The sequence below is a fragment of the Pseudophryne corroboree genome, chromosome 1 (genome assembly GCF_028390025.1).
Source record: "Pseudophryne corroboree isolate aPseCor3 chromosome 1, aPseCor3.hap2, whole genome shotgun sequence".
Lineage (NCBI taxonomy): Eukaryota > Metazoa > Chordata > Amphibia > Anura > Myobatrachidae > Pseudophryne > Pseudophryne corroboree.
In genome coordinates this window covers 158902614-158922945 of record NC_086444.1, presented here as the reverse complement: position 1 = coordinate 158922945, position 20332 = coordinate 158902614, and the positions used below count along the sequence as shown (strand labels likewise).

The 20332-nt window shown below is 47.3% G+C and overlaps 1 protein-coding gene across 3 annotated transcripts in view; it reads left to right on the top strand.

Annotated features, from left to right (window-relative positions):
• Positions 1–20332, top strand: part of POLK (DNA polymerase kappa) — a 309870-nt gene that overhangs the window by 204031 nt on the left and 85507 nt on the right. For all 3 annotated transcript variants that reach the window (XM_063963814.1, XM_063963824.1, XM_063963822.1), the window contains one exon: positions 6123–6247. In XM_063963814.1, the coding sequence (XP_063819884.1) occupies positions 6123–6247 (125 nt within the window). The remainder of the gene's footprint in view (positions 1–6122; positions 6248–20332) is intronic.

Sequence of the window (20332 nt, the reverse complement as noted above, 5' to 3'; positions counted from 1 at the left end):
TCTACCTAAGTCGCAGTTGGTTCCGACAACTCGGCTGTCTTTTTTTGGACATGATTCTGGATACGGGAAAACAAAGGGATTTTTCTCCCGGTGGGAAAAGCCCAAGAACTCCAGAACATGATCAAAGACCTGTTAAAGCCAAACAGAGTGTCAGTTCATCAATGCACTCGAGTATTGGGAAAGATGGTGGCCGGCCTACGAGGCCATTCCATTCAGCAGGTTCCATGCAAGGACTTTTCAGTGGGACCTTCTGGACAAGTGGTCAGGGTCCCATCTGCGGATACATCGGAAGATACCCTGTCCCCCAGGGCCAGGGTCTCTCTTTCTCTCTCTCTCTCTCCTTTGTTGGCTCCAGAGTACTCCCCTTCTAGAGGGTCGCAGGTTCGGCATTCAAGATTGGGTTCTTGTGACCACGGACGCGAGCCTCCGTGGATGGGGAGCAGTCACACAGGGAAACAATTTTCAGGGAATATGGTCAAGCCAGGAGGCTTGTCTACACGTCAATATACTGGAATTAAGGGCCATATACAACGGCCTCAGACAGGCGGAGAATCTTCTTCGCAACCTACCTGTACTTGTACAGTCAGACAACGTCACAGCCGGGGCGCATGTAAACCGCCAGGGCGGGACATGAAGCAGTGCAGCAATGGCAGAAGCCACCAGGATTCTTCGCTGTGGGGAAAATCATGTAAGCGCTCTGTCAGTGGTCTTCATTCCGGGAGTAGACATCTGGGAAGCAGACTTCCTCAGCAGACACGATCTCCATCCAGGAGAGTGGGGACTTCATCAAGAAGTCTTTGCAGAGGTGACAAGTCGTTGGGGACTTACTCAAATAGACATGATGGCGTCACGCCTCAACAGAAAGCTTCGGACGTATTGTTCCGGGTCAAGGGACCCTCAGGCAGTGGCAGTGGACGCCCTGGTGACACCGTAGGTGTTTCAGTCGGTCTCTGTGTTCCTCGCATCTCAAGGATATTGAGAACCATAAGACGAACAAGAGTGCAGACAATACTCGTTGTTCCAGATTGGCCTCGAAGGGCCTGGAGCTCAGATCTTCAGGAAATGCAAGATTGCAAGTCAGTGGGGACTGCCTCAGATAGACATGATGGCGTCACGCCTCAACAAGAAACTACAGAGGTATTGCGCCAGGTCAAGGGACCCTCAGGCGGTAGCAGTGGACGCCCTGGTGACACCGTGGGTGTTCCAGTCGGTCTATGTGTTTCCTCCTCTTCTTCTCATCTCCAAGATATTGAGAATCATAAGACGAAGAGGAGTACAGACAATTCTCATTGTTCCAGATTGGCCTCGAAGGGCCTGTTATCCGGATCTGCAGGAAATGCTCACAGAAGATCCGTGGCCTCTTCCTCTCAGGTAGGACCTGTTACTACAGGGGCCCTGTGTGTTCCAAGACTTACCGCGGTTACGTTTGACGGCATGGCGGTTGAACACCAAATCCTAGCTAGGAAAGGTATTCCGGATGAAGTCGTCCCTACTCTTATTACAGCTAGGAAGGAGGTAACGGCGAAACACTATCACCGTATCGGGAGAAAAAATGTGTCTTGGTGTGAAGCCAAGAATGCCCTAAGGATGATTCTCAACTGGGGAGTTTTCTCCATTTTCTGCAGTCAGGTGTGGATATGGGCCTGAATTTAGGCTCCATTAAGGTGCAGATTTCGGGTTTATCTATATTCTTTCAGAAGGAATTGGCTTCTCTCCCAGAAGTCCAGACTTTTGTAAAGGGAGGGTGGCTCATCCAACCTCCTTTTGTGCCTCCAGTGGGACCTTAACGTGGTATTACAGTTCCTTAAATCACACTGATTTGAACCTCTTCAAACAGTTGAATTGAAGTTTCTCACTTGGAAGTGGTCATAGTATTGGCCTTGACATCTGCAAGGCGGGTGTCCGACTTGGCGGCTTTGTCTTACGAGAGCCCTTATCTGATTTTCCATGCGGATAAAGCAGAGTTGAGGACTCGTCCTCATTTTCTGCCTAAGGGGGTTTCGTCATTTCATATGAACCAACCTATTGTGGTGCCTGTGGCTATGGGTGCCTTGGAGGATTCCAAGTCTCTTGATGTAGTCAGGGCCTTAAAGATTTCTATCGCCAGAACGGCTAGGGTTAGGAAAACAGAAGCACTGTTTGTCCTGTATGCAGCCAACAAGGTTGGCGCTCCTGCGTCTAAACAGACTATTGCTCGCTGGATCTGTAACACGATTCCGCAGGCTCATTCTACGGCTGGATTGCCGGTTTCAAAATTCGGAAGAGGCCCATTCCACTAGGAAGGTGGGCTCTTCTTGGGCGGCTGCCAAGGCGTCTTGGCATTACAGCTTTGCCGAGCTGCTAATTGGTCGGGTTCAAACACTTTTGCAAGATTCTACAAGTTTGATACCCTGGCTGACGAGGACCTCATGTTTGCTCAATCAGTGCTGCAGAGTCATCCGCACTCTTCCGCCCGGTCTGGAGCTTTGGTATAATCCCCATGGTCCTTACGGAGTCCCCAGCATCCTCTAGGACGTAAGAGAAAATAAGATTTTAAACCTACCGGTAAATCTTTTTCTCCTAGTCCGTAGAGGATGCTGGGCGCCCGTCCCAGTGCGGACAAATTCTGCAAGGCTTGTATATAGTTGTTGCTTACATAAAGGTTATGTTACAGTTGAGATCAGTCTCGGGCTGATGCTGTTGTTTATGCTGTTAACTGGTTTAGTATATACCATGTTGTATGGTGTGGGCTGGTATGTATCTCGCCCTTAGATTAACAAAAATCCTTTCCTTGTACTGTCAGTCTCCTCTGGGCACAGTCCTAACTGAGGTCTGGAGGAGGGGCATAGAGGGAGGAGCCAGTGCACACCCATTCTAAAGTCTTAAAGTGCCCATATCTCCTGCGGAGCCGTCTATACCCCCATGGTCCTTACGGAGTCCCCAGCATCCTCTACGGACTAGGAGAAAAAGATTTACCGGTAGGTTTAAAATCTTATTATATGCAGTATAGAATGTGTATATAAAATGGTGTGGTATATTGAGACAGATTTCACCCACATGATTGGACACATTAGATCACATGACCGTGTATTATTCACATGACCGTGTATTATTTCCAAAATGACCGCACACCTCAGGCCTGATGTACTTCCAGCTGTCATTTGAAACCTCATCACAAAGCCACAGCTGTATCACTCCACAAGTGTAACCACTACCAGCTCTCACACAGGCACTGCTCACAGGGAAGCAGCTCATCCCTGCCTCACTATGACCACATAACTCAAATGATATCACATCAAACCTCATCACACATGACTTGTACAATGATGATCTATTCAGGCAGCCACTTCAGAATCAGCAAACATCTGTGTCACCCTACATTATCTCCACATAGAACTATTTTGTCACAACAGGGACCATTTTATAAGCTAGATATACCACTCTTGGGTGTGAGTGGTATATCTATTACATATATGATATGTATGTGTGTGAGTGTAATAAATGATATATAAATGTAGGAGTCGTTCATAATAATGGGACTTAACCATGTTAATACAAATTATATATGGTCCTGACGACGGGGCGTTAAGCTCTAAAACATTGATTGTATGGATTATATGGGGGGTATTCAATTAGTGCCATTTTTTCGACCTGTCGAAAAAACTGTACTTTCCGCCAGTTTGCAGGGCGAATGCGATATTCAAAGCCTAGCTCGATTTTTCGATATCTCGAAAAATCCGGCCGGGCGAAAATCACGTGGATCAGCGAATCCACATGTTTTGTTGAATTTGTTTTCACCTATGCCAGTTCAACAAACAAAAAATTGAAAAGGCATGGTGAAAACGGAACAAAAACCTGTCAAACGCCCGCGATTGAATAGCTAACGGTCGAATCAGTGACGGTTTTCCGACTGTCGGAAAACTCTGCACTGTATGTATGTGACTATGTGTGTATGTATGTATGTATGTATGTGTGTGTGTGTGTGTGTGTGTGTGTGTGTGTGTGTGTGTGCATGTATGTATGTGTATATATATATATATATATATATATATATATATATATATATATACACTGCTCAAAAAAATAAAGGGAACACTTAAACAACACAATGTAACTCCAAGTCAGTCACACTTCTGTGAAATCAAACTGTCCACTTAGGAAGCAACACTGATTGACAATCAATTTCATATGCTGTTGTGCAAATGGAATAGACAACAGGTGGAAATTATAGGCAATTAGCAAGACACCCCCAATAAAGGAGTTGTTCTGCAGGTGGTGACCACAGACCACTTCTCAGCTCTTATGCTTTCTGGCTGATGTTTTGGTCACTTTTGAAAGCTGGCTGTAATTTCACTCTAGTGGTAGTATGAGACCGGAGTCTATAACCCACACAAGTGGCTCAGGTAGTGCAGCTCATCCAGGATGGCACATCAATGCGAGCTGTGGCAAGAAGGTTTGCTGTGTCTGTCAGCGTAGTGTCCAGAGCATGGAGGCGCTACCAGGAGGCAAGCCAGTACATCAGGAGACGTGGATGAGGCCGTAGGAGGGCAACAACTCAGCAGCTGGACCGCTACCTCCACCTTTGTGCAAGGAGGAACAGGAGGAGCACTGCCAGAGCCCTGCAAAATGACCTCCAGCAAGCCACAAATGTGCATGTGTCTACTCAAATGATCAGAAACAGACTCCATGAGGGTGGTATGAGGGCCCGACGTCCACAGGTGGGGGTTGTGCTTACAGCCCAACACCGTGCAGGATGTTTGGCATTTGCCAGAGAACACCAAGATTGGCAAATTCGCCACTGGCGCCCTGTGCTCTTCACAGATGAAAGCAGGTTCTCACTGAGCACATGTGACAGAGTCTGGAGACGCCAAGGAGAACGTTCTGCTGCCTGCAACATCCTCCAGCATGACCGGTTTGGCAGTGGGTCAGTAATGGTGTGGGGTGGCATTTCTTTGGGGGGGCCGCACAGCCCTCCATGTGCTTGCCAGAGGTAGCCTGACTGCCACTAGGTACCGAGATGAGATCCTCAGACCCCTTGTGAGACCATATGCTGGTGCGGTTGGCCCTGGGTTCCTCCTAATGCAAGACAATGCTAGACCTCATGTGGCTGGAGTGTGTCAGCAGTTCCTGCAAGATGAAGGCATTGATGCTATGGACTGGCCCGCCCGTTCCCCAGACCTGAATCCTAATTGAGCACATCTGGGACATCATGTCTCGCATCATGTTGCACCACAGACTGTCCAGGAGTTGGCGGATGCTTTAGTCCAGGTCTGGGAGGAGATCCCTCAGGAGACCATCCACCACCTCATCAGGAGCATGCCCAGGCAATGTAGGGAGGTCATACAGGCACGTGGAGGCCACACACACTACTGAGCCTCATTTTGACTTGTTTTAAGGACATTACATCAAAGTTGGATCAGCCTGTAGTGTGTTTTTCTACTTTAATTTTGAGTGTGACTCCAAATCCAGACCTCCATGGGTTAATAAATTTGATTTCCATTGATAATTTTTGTGTGATTTTGTTGTCAGCACATTCAACTATGTAAAGAAGAAAGTATTTAATAAGAATACTTCATTCACTCAGATCTAGGATGTGTTGTTTATTTTTTGAGCAGTGTTTATAATAGAGAGAGAGAGCTGAACTACTTCCAACAATTCTCGATCCATTTGTCGTTCCATATATACTTGATGAATAGGCCCCATCTGCGTATTTAATTTCACTGATCTAGAAATTATCCTGCAGTTAAATGTGTACATACTTGAATGTAAAAACTAAGTTTTGTGTCTAAATAATAAACAAATGTAAAACTAGCCCCTATGCCAACCTAATTTACACAGGTATTATATTTGTGAATTCCAATACATGCCCATATCCCTTATTGGAATGGAGTGACAGTGGTATGGCATTTGCCTGCAGTCTCATATCCGTACAAATAGTGGTGGCAGCTGGTGAAGCCTTTCTCCAGTTTCATGAATTCACGCTGATTGTGTTCAGGAGATCTGCCAATCAATTCACCTTTTAGCTAGGATCCGATATGTGCACACTTTATTTGCTGTACCAGAGATACAAGCTTTGAGGGTCTCCTGAACCGCTAAGTCAATTATCATTACGCACAGCTCATTCTGTGTTGTCTCGCATTCAGGCATTGCTCCAAATATGATGCTGGCAAAGGTTTGCAGTGACAAGAATAAGCCTAACGGACAGTATGTAATTCCCCATGACAGACAGGCAGTAATGGACTTCATCAAGGACTTGCCTATTAGAAAGGTAGGATACACAGCTGCTTATTTTGCCGATGTGGACTTGTATAGCTAAGATCCCCAACACCAGTTTTTTTTTCTCTGCACTGCTTGTTCTAAATGTTCCCAGTCAAGGCCCTAATAAAGCTCCATGAGGAAAAGTATTATAACTGTGTAGCTCTGTAGCTGAGGTTCTGACTGTGATCTATACACTGCCAGTGATTGAGTCCATTCCTCTGAGGCATAGGGGGTAATTCCAAGTTGATCGCAGCAGGACATTTTTTAGCAGTTGGGCAAAACCATGTGCACTGCAGGGGGGGGGGGCAGATATAACATTTGCAGAGAGAGTTATATTTGGGTGGGTTATTTTGTTTCTGTGCAGGGTAAATACTGGCTGCTTTATTTTTACACTGCAATTTAAGGGGGGTACTCACGGAGCGATATTCTAAGCAATCTGACTAGATTGCTTAGAATATCAGCATGATCGCTCCGTGTGTAGCCCCCTCGGCGATAGCGATGCGCGGCCCCGCACATCGCTATCGCTGCTGCTAGATTGTCCTGCATGCAGGCCAATCTAGCGGGTCGCTTACTTTACCCGCTGGGTGAAATGAGCGCCCCCCCCGTCTCCCCCCGCACGCTCAGCACAGATCGCGCTGTGCTGAGCGGCAGGAGAGATGTGTGCTGAGCGGTTCGCTCAGCACACATCTCTCCAGCATCGGCCCGTGGGTACTGGGCTTTAGATTGCAGATTGAACTCACCACACCCAAATCTAACTCTCTCTGCACATGTTATATCTGCCCCTCCTGCAGTGCACATGGTTTTGCCCAACTGCTAACAAAATTCCTGCTGCGATCAACTTGGAATTACCCCCATAGGCACTGACTCTAAGTTTAATGCGGAGACTGCGCCTTTGTGTGTACACACCATGGGAAGCGTGCGCAGCGCAACTTTTAAGCGAACTAGACACGTGCATTTGAAACGCATAAACCATTCGCACAGATATCTGCATTGCGTGTGACTCAGGCCCATAATGTTTCAATCCTATAAACCCATTCCATATATAGTTTATTAGGTCTCGGCCCTATGGGAGTATATTAAACTGTAGGTAATTTATTTTTATTACCTTTATCACAGGATGTAACACTTAGTTTTAGGTGAAATTCCCTAAGTTGCAATAGAAAGCAATGCTAAACGCCCCTCTTTTACATCAATCTGTGTTCCAGTGGGTCCCATGCAGACCACCCAACTGTTTGATACATTGGCAGTGCTTCCTACATAGCCATGGGGGTGCAGACTCACTCCCCCACTGCCGTTATGAGGTGGATAGCTGTTCTACACTTGTCCGACCTTTTGTAGACGCAAACTCTTACTTTATATTTCTCTAACGTCCTAGTGGATGCTGGGGACTCCGTAAGGACCATGGGGAATAGACGGGCTCCGCAGGAGACAGGGCACTTTAAGAAAGAATTTGGATTCTGGTGTGCTCTGGCTCCTCCCTCTATGCCCCTCCTCCAGACCTCAGTTTGAATCTGCCCGGACGAGCTGGGTGCTGTTTAGTGAGCTCTCCTGAGCTTGCTATAAGAAAGTATTTTGTTAGGTTTTTTTATTTTCAGGGAGCTCTGCTGGCAACAGACTCCCTGCATCGTGGGACTGAGGGGAGAGAAGCAGCCCTACTCTCTGCAGATAGGTCCTGCTTCTTAGGCTACTGGACACCATTAGCTCCAGAGGGATCGTACACAGGATCTCACCCTTTGTCGTCCGATCCCGGAGCCGCGCCGCCGCCCCCCTCGCAGAGCCGGAAGGCAGAAGCCGGGTGAAAGAAGCAAGAAGACTTCGAAATCGGCGGCAGAAGACTCCAGTCTTCACATGAGGTAGCGCACAGTACTGCAGCTGTGCGCCATTGCTCCCACACTACACCCACATACTCCGGTCACTGTAAGGGTGCAGGGCGCAGGGGGGGGGGGCGCCCTGGGCAGCAATTAGATACCTCTTTGGCAAAAGTTTGCATATATACAGTTGGGCACTGTATATATGTATGAGCCCCCGCCAAAATTGTACATGAAAGCGGGACAGAAGCCCGCCGTCGAGGGGCCGGGGCTTCTTCCTTAGCACTCACCAGCGCCATGTTTTTTCTCCACAGCACCGCTGAGAGGAAGCTCCCCAGCCTCTCCCCTGCAGTTACACGGTAGAAGAGGGTAAAAAGAGAGGGGGGGGCACATAATTAGGCGCAAAAATCAATATAAACAGCAGCTACTGGGTTAACATTAAGTTACTGTGTTATTCCTGGGTTAATAGCGCTGGGGTGTGTGCTGGCATACTCTCTCTCTCTGTCTCTCCAAAGGGCCTTATGGGGGAATTGTCTTCAGATGAGCATTCCCTGAGTGTGTGGTGTGTCGGTACGTGTGTGTCGACATGTCTGAGGTAAAAGGCTCCCCTAAGAAGGAGATGGAGCAAATGTGTGTGTGAAAGGTGTCTCCGTCGACAACGCCGACACCTGTTTGGATATGTGTAATTAAGTGCCGAGGTAAATTTATTGCACAAAAGATTAGAGAACAGACAGGAAATCTACCCATGTCTGTCCCTATGTCGCAGAGACCCTCAGAGTCTCTAAATGCTCACTATCCAAAATAATAGACACTGATATCGACACGGAGTCTGACTCCAGTGTCGACTACGATAATGCAAAGTTGAGGCCAAAATGGCAGAAAAGTATTAAATATATGATTATTGTAATAAAAGATGATTTGCATATCACTGATGACTCATCTGTCCCTGACACAAGGGTACACATGTTTAAGGGGAAGAAAGCTGAGGTAAATTTCCCTCCTCTCATGATGAAAAAGAGTGGGAATCTCCAGACAAGAGTCTGCAGTTTCCCACAAAGAATTCTCAGGGAGTATCCTTTCCCCACTAGGGCCAGGATATGATGGGAATCTTCCCCTAGGGTGTCATGTTTGCCCAAAAGGTAGCCCTGACGTAACAGCTATTCTCAGGGATCCTGCAGATAGCGTGCACATTCTGGTACACTACTCAGACCGGCGATTTGTGTCGGCATGGGTTTATAGCGCTGTGGCAGCGTGGACAGGTACCTTATCAGCAGAGATTGAGACCCTAGTATGTGTGTATATATATATTGTGACAAGAACACTGGGATAGTGTTTGAGGGCAGGTATATTTGTCCCAGGTTCTTGTCTTACATGTTTTAGAAAATGTTAACTTCTAGGAAAAATGCTTTTTGTTTTGTCTGAACCTTTTCAGTTTGCTGTAAAAGCTGGGTAAAGGCTCTGAGAGAGAGATAAGGCGAGTTCTAGACATTGGGCCCAGTTCGGGTCTTTGGCCTCACAGAGGGCTAATCAGGGTTTCAGCTGTGTAAGAGTGATATAGTGCTTCTAACCTGATTAGTATGGGCAGACTGCCTGGGAAGGCTGCAGGATCTGTGTGTGAGAGACACACTTTCTGATGCAAGTAAGCTATACAGTATGTACTGAAGAACTCTGTGTTTTGTTTAGTGACAGTTAGGAACATCTTATGTTTAGTTAGTGCCGGACAGGCAAGGTATTTTTATTTTGGGGTTTGTTTTATTTTCTGTTTCAATAAAACTGGCCGGGGTCAGTTGTACCAGAAACTGGACTTGTGTTGTTCCTCAGCTGCTGCGGGCTGCCATATTCCCCAGGAAAAGGCACCTTGCACCCCTACAGTGTTACAACTTGGTGGAGAATGCGAGCAGGCCGTTCTGCGCATAAGTGAAAGCAGCAGCTTTGTGAGGCCTGCAGAAAACGGTGGTTTATGCAGATACAGCCCAGTGTGAAGTTACTGAGACTCACCCCTGAGGGTTTGATATATGTCCTGGGTGAAAGCAGCTGCAAAGCCGCCTGAAAAATCTGTTGACATGGAGGATCTGCTTAAAGCCTTGCTGCAAGCTACAGCGGCTCAGCAGGAGGCCAACCGACAGCAGCAGGTGGCAATGGAGGAAAATAGGAGACAACAGCAGGTGGCAATGGAGGAAAATTGGAGACTACAGCAGGAGGCCAACAGACAGCAGCAGGTGGCAATGGAGGAAAATAAGAGACAACAGCAGGCAGTTGTTGATGAACTTTACAGGCAACAGCGTCAGGATAGAGAGGCCTTAGCAGAAGTGGTGCAGAGACTTGCAGCTCGGGTTGGAGATGTGGCCGTCAGTGCTCCAACCAGCTCTAGTTCTATACGAGCCAGTCACTTCCTGCAGAAAATGACAGAGGCTGATGATGTGGAGGCCTATCTGACCACGTTTGAAAGGACTGCCGAGCGTGAGAACTGGCCGAAAGCACAGTGGGCCAGTCTGCTGGCACCTTTCCTGTCAGGTGAGCCCCAAAAAGCTTACTTTGATTTAAGCCCTGCTGAGGCTCGGGACTATGATAAACTAAAGACTGAGATCCTGACCCGCCTGGGAGTCACGCTGTCAGTACGAGCACAACGGGTGCACCGTTGGCTGTACGCCATGGAGAAGCCTCCGCGCTCCCAGATGCACGACCTTATTCAGCTAACAAAAAAATGGCTGCAGCCAGAGACATTAACTGGTCCCCAGATGGTGGAAAGAGTCGTCATGGACCGCTACTTGAGATCTTTGCCCATGGTCCTGCGCAAGTGGGTGAGCCATGGAAACCCGGGTACTGCTGACCAATTAGTGGACATGGTAGAGAGGTATTTGGCAGCAGAGGAACTACTGATGACCACCCAGCAACCCATAGATCCTCGACAGCGCCCTTCAGTAAAGACTGGTAAGACTGTTCCGTGGGAAAACGTTGCTGGGCGGTTAAGAGAACGCAAGGCTGGAGAGACTGTAAACACTGGCCCTGGAAACAGGCCAATGGGGCTAGAACGGTCTATGCTGCCCAAATGGGTTGATAATCGTGTGGTTAAATGTTTTAGGTGTGGTATGCCAGGTCATGTTATTGCCAATTGCCCAGTCACGCAAGAACCCATGCAATGTGATGCTGCCTTTGAATGTCGCAGAATGTCTTTCTTTGCTAGGTTAGCCTGTACTGTGGTACCTTCACCTGAGCTGGAAAAACAAATGTGTGATGTGTTCTTAGAAGGTAACCGGGTAGAGGCCTTGCTAGATTCAGGAAGTTTAGTTACCCTCGTGAAAGCTGGGTTAGTGAACCCCTTAAAGGTCCAGCAAATACCTATTGGGGTAACTTGCATACATGGGGATACCCAATATTATGCCACTGCTGAGGTGAATATAGAAACTTGTTGTGGGTCAGCAATGGTTAAAGTGGGACTGGTCCCTACCTTGGTGCATGAGGCCATAATAGGGAGGGATTTTCCTCATTTTTGGAAACTGGGAATCACGGTTATCAACAGATGTGAGAAGTAAAAAGCCAGTTGATAATACCGGTGATTTTATGGATGTACGTGGGTCTTCGGAACTTTCTGGCCCTTTGCCTTTTGCTAGTTTGGCTGGGGAAGTGACAGATGGGGAGTCCAGTGAGGACCCTCTTGCCGGGAACAGAGACATAGTAGTTAGAACTGAAAGCGTGCCTGACCTGGAGGTAAAGAAGGATCTGCGTCTGAACAGTTAAAGGATCCTACCTTAATAAAGGCTAGAGAGAATGTTAAGATTGTTAATGGGGAACCTGTGGTACCAGGTGACAGGGTTACGTATCCCCACATGGCCATCTGTAATGAGCTCTTGTACCACATTGTCAAAAGGGGTGAGGATGTGGTGGAACAGCTGGTAGTTCCCCAGCCTTATCGGAGAACGGTACTAGATTTAGCTCATAGTCACGTTACCGCAGGACATTTAGGGGCAGAAAAAACCACTGAAAGAGTTTTACAAAGGTTCTTTTGGCCAGGGGTTTATAAAGAAGTGTCTGAATATTGTTCTTCCTGTCCTGAATGCCAGTATCATGCCCCTAGACCCCATTTCAGGAGCCCACTAGTTCCCATGCCTATTATAGAGGTCCCGTTTGACAGAATAGCCATGGATCTCGTGGGGCCCTTGTTAAAGTCTGCTCGGGGCCATCAGTATATCCTGGTAATTATGGACTATGCCACTCGATATCCTGAGGCTGTCCCTTTACGCACTATCACAACCAAGGCGATAGCTAGGGAGCTGGTGCAGGTATTTAGTAGAGTGGGAATACCAAAAGAAATTTTGACTGACCAAGGTACTCCATTTATGTCAAGGATCATGAAAGAATTGTGCAAGTTATTTAAGGTCACTCACCTCAGGACGTCCATCTACCATCCCCAAACTGACGGGTTGGTGGAAAGGTTTAATAAAACATTAAAAAGTATGTTAAAAAAGGTTGTTGAGAGAGATGGGAAAAACTGGGATTGTTTGTTGCCCTACTTGTTAATGGCCATCAGAGAAGTTCCTCAGTCCTCTACGGGGTTTTCTCCATTTGATTTGTTGTATGGTAGACACCCCAGAGGGCTGTTGGATGTTGCCAAAGAGACGTGGGAAGGACAGCCCACTCCTTATAGAAGCGTTATTGAGCATGTAACACAAATGCAGGATAGGATTGCAGCCGTGGTACCTGTTGTCAGAGAGCACATGGAACAGGCCCAAAGTGCTCAACAGAGGGTCTATAACCGGAGTGCCAAGATACGGGAATTTGCTCCTGGAGATAGAGTTCTTGTTTTGGTACCCACTGTGGAAAGCAAATTCCTAGCTAAATGGCAGGGTCCATTTGAGATTAGGGAAAAAGTGAATGAGGTTAATTACAAAGTATACCAGCCGGGAAAGAGAAAACCCGAACAGATCTACCATGTTAACTTAATCAAACCCTGGAAAGATAGGTTGTCTCTGTCAGCGGAGCCTTGCCCTTCGGTGTCTTCACCCCGGTTGCTTCCCGCAGTGAAGGTGTCAGAGACATTATCAGCTGATCAGAACAATCAGGTTAAAGAATTTCTCATCCAAAATAGGGAGGTATTTTCAGAGCTGCCTGGCCGAACGACCATAATAAAACATGACATTGTCACAGAACCAGGGGTCAGGGTTCATTTAAAGCCATATAGGATTCCTGAAGCTCAGCGAGAAGCTATTTCTAAGGAAGTTAAAACCATGTTAGAACTTGGAGTCATAGAGGAGTCTAACAGTGAGTGGTCCAGTCCCATAGTGCTCATCCCGAAGCCCGACGGTAGCATACGCTTCTGTAATGACTTTCGTAAGTTAAATGAGGTGTCCAAGTTTGACGCATACCCCATGCCCCGTGTGGATGAGCTTGTAGAAAGGCTGGGAACAGCCAGGTTTCTCACCACATTGGACCTGACCAAAGGTTACTGGCAAATACCTTTATCTGATAGCGCCAAAGAAAAAACAGCCTTTTCGGTTCCGGAGGGGCTGTACCAGTATAAGATGTTACCCTTTGGGTTGCATGGGGCTCCAGCAACCTTTCAACGGGCGATGGATAAAATTTTGAGGCCCCATAGAAAATATGCAGCTGCCTATTTGGATGATGTGGTAATTCACAGTACAGACTGGGGGTCACATTTGGTTAAAGTACAAGCAGTACTGGACTCAATCAGAGAGGCAGGGTTAACTGCTAACCCAAAGAAGTGCTGCCTCGCAATGGAGGAGGTCAAATACTTGGGCTTCACCATAGGCAGAGGTCTGATTAGGCCCCAATTGAATAAAGTTGATGCTATTCAAAACTGGCCTCGTCCAGTGAATAAAAAACAGGTAAGGGCTTTTTTGGGAATTACTGGGTACTATAGACGGTTTATTCCTAATTTTGCGACAACAGCGGTGCCGTTGTCAGACCTTACCAAAGGGAAGCAGTCAAATGTGGTGAAATGGAACCCTGATGCAGAAAAGGCGTTCCAAGCGTTAAAAGTGGCTTTGTGTTCACAACCGGTGTTGATAACACCAGATTTTTCAAAAGAATTTGTGGTACAGACAGATGCCTCAGAGGTTGGGATAGGTGCTGTGCTGTCCCAAACCAGAGATGGGGACGAACACCCTATCATTTATTTGAGTAGGAAACTCAATGAGCATGAAAAAAGGTATGCCATTGTGGAAAAGGAGGCTTTGGCCATTAAGTGGGCACTAGATACCTTGAGATATTACCTCTTGGGTAGACAATTCAGACTAGTGACAGACCATGCCCCTTTAAAATGGATGTATGTAAATAGAGGCAAGAATGCTCGTGTAACTAGATGGTTTCTAGCGTTGCAGGACTTTAAGTTTACTGTCGAACATAGACCGGGAACACAATTGGCCAACGCAGATGCATTGTCTCGCATCTTCTGTTTGGGGGCTACAAGTGTTCCGGCCCCTAGGTCGAAACAGGAGAGGGGGATATGTGACAAGAACACTGGGATAGTGTTTGAGGGCAGGTATATTTGTCCCAGGTTCTTGTCTTACATGTTTTAGAAAATGTTAACTTCTAGGAAAAATGCTTTTTGTTTTGTCTGAACCTTTTCAGTTTGCTGTAAAAGCTGGGTAAAGGCTCTGAGAGAGAGATAAGGCGAGTTCTAGACATTGGGCCCAGTTCGGGTCTTTGGCCTCACAGAGGGCTAATCAGGGTTTCAGCTGTGTAAGAGTGATATAGTGCTTCTAACCTGATTAGTATGGGCAGACTGCCTGGGAAGGCTGCAGGATCTGTGTGTGAGAGACACACTTTCTGATGCAAGTAAGCTATACAGTATGTACTGAAGAACTCTGTGTTTTGTTTAGTGACAGTTAGGAACATCTTATGTTTAGTTAGTGTCGGACAGGCAAGGTATTTTTATTTTGGGGTTTGTTTTATTTTCTGTTTCAATAAAACTGGCCGGGGTCAGTTGTACCAGAAACTGGACTTGTGTTGTTCCTCAGCTGCTGCGGGCTGCCATATTCCCCAGGAAAAGGCACCTTGCACCCCTACAGTGTTACAATATATATATATATATATATATATATATGTATATATAGAGATATATATATTAAATATGCTGTCTTAAGAGATATATATATATATATATATATATATATATATATATATATATATATATATATAAAACATGTCCAAAGAGACATGAGTCTACTGGGTCCCAGAGTCAAAGCTATGTCGATTTCTGCTTGACGTGTCCTGTAGAATATTCAATGGACAGATGATGCCGATTTAAGAGGCATATGGAAGGCTGAGGATTGTGTGGAGAAGGGTTTTCGGACCTGGTCTCCACAGCTATAGCTGGTAATTCTGATATTTTGCCTTATATTCCTGCACAGCCTAGGAAAGCACGACATTATCAAATGCAGCCTTTCGAACAAAGAAACAAGAAAGTCCGAGGTGCGTCCTTTCTTGCCAGAGGCGGGGGCAGAGGAAAGAAGCTGCACAACACAGCTAGTTCCCAGGAACAGAAGTCCTCCCCGGCCTCTACAAAATCCACCGCATGTCGCTGGGGCTCCACAGGCGGAGCTAGGCCCGGTGGGGGCACGCCTTCGTAAGTTCAGCCACAAGTGGGTTCACTCCCTGTTAGATCCCTGGGCAATAGATATTGTGTCTCAGGGATACAAGCTGGGCTTTGAGGAGATGACCCCTCACTGACGGCCCTGCCGGCTTCCCCCTCACGAGAGGGAAACAGTGTTAACTGCAATTCACAAATTGTATCTTCAACAGGTGGTGGTCAAGGTTCCCCTCCTTCAACAAGGAGGGGGTTATTATTCGACCATGTTGTAGTCCCGAAACCGGACGGTTCGGTCAGACCCATATTAAATTTAAAATCCCTGAACATATACCTGAAAAGGTTCAAGTTCAAGATGGAATCGCTAAGAGCGGTCAATGCAGGCCTGAAAGGGGGAGATTTTATGGTGACTCTGGACATAAAGGATGCATACCTTCATGTCCCCATTTATCCACCTCATCAGGCGTACCTCAGAATTGCAGTACGGGATTGTCATTAACAATTTCAGACGTTGCCGTTTGGTCTCTCCACGGCCCCGAGAATATTCACCAAGGTAATGGCGGAAATGATGGTGCTCCTGCGGCAGCAAGGTGTCACTATTATCACGTACTTGGACGATCTCCTCATAAAAGCGAGATCAAGAGAGCAGTTGCTGAACAGCGTATCACTTTCTCTGGAAGTGTAACGGCAACACGGCTGGATTCTATATATTCCAAAGTCGCAGTTGGTTCCTACAGCTCATCTGCCTCTCCTAGGCATGATCCTAGACACAGACCAGAAAAAGGTTTATCTCCCGATAGAGAGAGCTCAGGGGCTCATTACACTGGTCAGGAATCTATTAAAACCAAAACAGGTGTCAGTGCATCACTGCACTCGAGTACTGGGAAGGATGGTGGCTTCATACGAGGCCATTCCCTTCGGCAGGTTCCATGCGAGGACCTTCCAATGGGACTTACTGGACAAGTGGTCCGGATCACATCTTCAGATGCATCTGTTAATCACCCTATCCCCCAGGGCCAGGGTGTCTCTCCTGTGGTGGCTGCAGAGTGCTCACCTTCTCGAAGGTCGCAGATTCGGCATTCAGGACTGGGTCCTGGTGACCACGGATGCAAGCCTCCGAGGGTGGGGGGCAGTCACACAGGGAAGGAATTTCCAACAACATCCTGGAACTAAGGGCCATATACAACGCCCTACGTCAAGCGGAGTCCCTGCTTCGCGACCAACCGGTTCTGATTCAGTCAGACAACATCACCGCAGTGGCTCATGTAAACCGCCAAGGCGTCACAAGGAGCAGGGTGGCGATGGTAGAAGCCACCAGAATTCTTCGCTGGGCGGAGAATCACGTAAGCGCACTGTCAGCAGTGTTCATTCCGGGAGTGGACAGCTGGGAAGCAGACTTCCTCAGCAGGCACGACAGCTGGGAAGCAGACTTCCTCAGCAGACACGACCTCCACCCGGGAGAGTGGGGACTTCATCAAGAAGTCTTCACGCAGATTGCAAGTCGGTGGGAACTGCCACAGGTGGACATGATGGCATCCCGCCTCAACAAAAAGCTACAGAAATATTGCGCCAGGTCAAGGGACCCTCAGGCGATAGCTGTGGACGCACTGGTGACACCGTGGGTGTTCCAGTCGGTCTATGTATTTCCTCCTCTTCCTCTCATACCCAGGGTGCTGAGAATCATAAGAAAAAGAGGAGTGAGAACAATCCTCATTGTTCCGGATTGGCCAAGTAGGACTTGGTATCCAGATCTGCAAGAAATGCTCACAGAGGATCCGTGGCCTCTGCCTCTAAGACAGGACTTGTTGCAACAGGGGCCCTGTCTGTTCCAAGACTTACCGCGGCTGCGTTTGACGGCATGGCGGTTGAGCGCCGGATCCTAGCAGAAAAAGGCATTCCGGATGAAGTTATTCCTACGCTGATAAAGGCTAGGAAGGATGTGACAGCTCCACATTATCACCGTATATGGCGAAAATATGTGGCTTGGTGTGAGGCCAGGAATGCCCCTACGGAGGAATTCCATCTGGCCCGTTTCCTTCACTTCCTACAGGCGGGAGTGACTTTGGGCCTTAAATTGGGTTCCATTAAGGTTCAGATTTCGGCCCTATCCATTTTTTTTCAAAAAGAACTGGCTTCTCTGCCTGAAGTTCAGACGTTTGTAAAGGGAGTGCTGCATATTCAGCCCCTTTTGTGCCTCCAGTGGCACCTTGGGATCTTAACGTGGTGTTGAGTTTCCTGAAATCTCACTGGTTTGAACCACTCAAAACGGTGGAATTGAAATATCTCACATGGAAGGTGGTCAGGCTATTAGCCTTGGCTTCGGCTAGGCGTGTGTCAGAATTGGCCGCTTTGTCACGTAAAAGCCCTTATCTGGTTTTCCATGCGGATAGAGCAGAATTGCGGACCCGCCCACAATTTCTGCCGAAAGTGGTTTCATCCTTTCATATAAACCAACCTATCATGGTGCCTGTGGCTACTACTGACTTGGAGGATTCCGAGTCACTGGATGTGGTCAGGGCTTTGAAGGTTTATGTAGCCAGAACGGCTAACGTCAGGAAAACAGAATCTTTGTTTATCCTGTATGCTTCCAACAAGCTTGGGGCGCCTGCTTCAAAGCAAACTATTGCTCGCTGGATCTGTAACACGATTCAGCAGGCTCATTCTGCGGCAGGGTTGCCGCTGCCTAAATCAGTTAAGGCCCATTCCACAAGGAAGGTGGGCTCTTCTTGGGCGGCTGCCCGAGGGGTCTCGGCATTACAGCTTTGCCGAGCGGCTACTTGGTCAGGTTCAATCACCTTTGCAAAGTTCTACAAGTTTGATACCCTGGCTGAGGAGGACCTTGTGTTTGCTCATTCGGTGCTGCAGAGTCATCCCCACTCTCCCGCCCGTTTGGGAGCTTTGGTATAACCCCCATGGTCCTTACGGAGTCCCCAGCATCCACTAGGACGTTAGAGAAAATAAGATTTTACTTTCCGGTAAATCTATTTCTCGTAGTCCGTAGTGGATGCTGGGCGCCCGTCCCAAGTGCGGACTTCTTCTGCAATGCTTGTATATAGTTATTGCTTAAATAAGGGTTATGTTATATTTGCATCAGAGTTTATCTGATGCTCTGTGATTGTTCATACTGTTAACTGGGTAAAGTTATCACAAGTTATACGGTGTGATTGGTGTGGCTGGTATGAGTCTTACCCTGGATTCCCAAAATCCTTTCCTTGTACTGTCAGCTCTTCCGGGCACAGTTTCTCTAACTGAGGTCTGGAGGAGGGGCATAGAGGGAGGAGCCAGAGCACACCAGAATCCAAATTCTTTCTTAAAGTGCCCATGTCTCCTGCGGAGCCCGTCTATTCCCCATGGTCCTTACGGAGTCCCCAGCATCCACTACGGACTACGAGAAATAGATTTACCGGTAAGTAAAATCTTATTTTTAGATAAATAATAACATACACATTGGGATAGAATAGGATAGGGGGTCATTTCAGGATGCGGTCGGGATACTGATGATCATAATCACGACAACGGAATCCCGGCGCTGAGAATGCAGACGGATCCCTGAGGTGAGTATGAGGGTTAGGCATTAGGGGGAGGGTTAGTCTGCTGGGGGGAAGGGCAGTTAGGCTGCGGAAGGGGACAGTTAGGGTCAGGCAGCGGGAGGGAGTCGATTAGGGGTAGAATACTTACCCAGAATATTCTCAGCTGTGGTATTCCGGTTCCTAGTTTCCGACTGTCAAGACTTTTATACCCAACCCATCATTTCTATATCCAAATTTTCCAATACCCCTTTTCCACCAAAATCCCCAGTCCGGCCGGTTTCCATTACACCCACCTTCAACCTAGGTTTTTCCCGGTCAGACAAAAGGGAGGGTAGGGCTGCTTGCAGCAATGATGGCTGGCGAGTTACCAGTGTGTAGCCCGGCGTTCCGGACTGTTTGCACTTTTCTGCTGTTTGATTCAGATGATGGCAGGTGACATCATGTCAGAGTGCCCCAGGAAGCTCCAGTCTGCTTCTGCTGTGACTCAGGCCGGCCCTGTTTCTACTGCAGTGTTACTGGGCAGTTCCTGTGTAAAACCATGGTAGCTACATTGGAAGGAATGCAAGGTTACTCTACTCTGGGTTTTTTTTTTATGTGAGCCGTTTCCACTGAGAAGTGACCCGAGTTGACACGGCAATAACCCATGTTTTAGCGGCAGTGATAAGGGGTGTAAGTGTATTCTTTATTGTACAAATTCGACTTGTGATCTCATCCCACTTCTGGTTCAATTGGGAGATGGAGACTATGAAACAACTATGGGAATCTTTTCCAAATAATTATAGTAATATTTGTATGTACGGTGTCTGAATTCAAGGACAGTGAAAATACATTGTTACAGAGTTACAGCAGTGTAACCAGAAACTGCCATATTACTAAATAACCAACAACATGTGCTGGGTGTTCTAGATTATCACTTGGTGTGTTTGTATTTTCCTAGTAACATCCTCTGTCATCTTGTAATTACTACATACAGTATACCTGAAAAGCCCTCCTTAAACCATGACCTGGAAGTAGAGTTCATGAAGACCTGCAGAGGTGTCTGTACCTGTTCAAACCCAAACATGCCTCAAAAACAAACACTCAAACTAGGATTTCTTAGAACAGTTAGGTGTAAATGGACTATTGCAGTGGACAACCGGATAGAAGATAGACCATAGGTCAACAGCTAAATGGTCAACAGGGTCAAAAGGTCAACATGCAAATGTTCAACA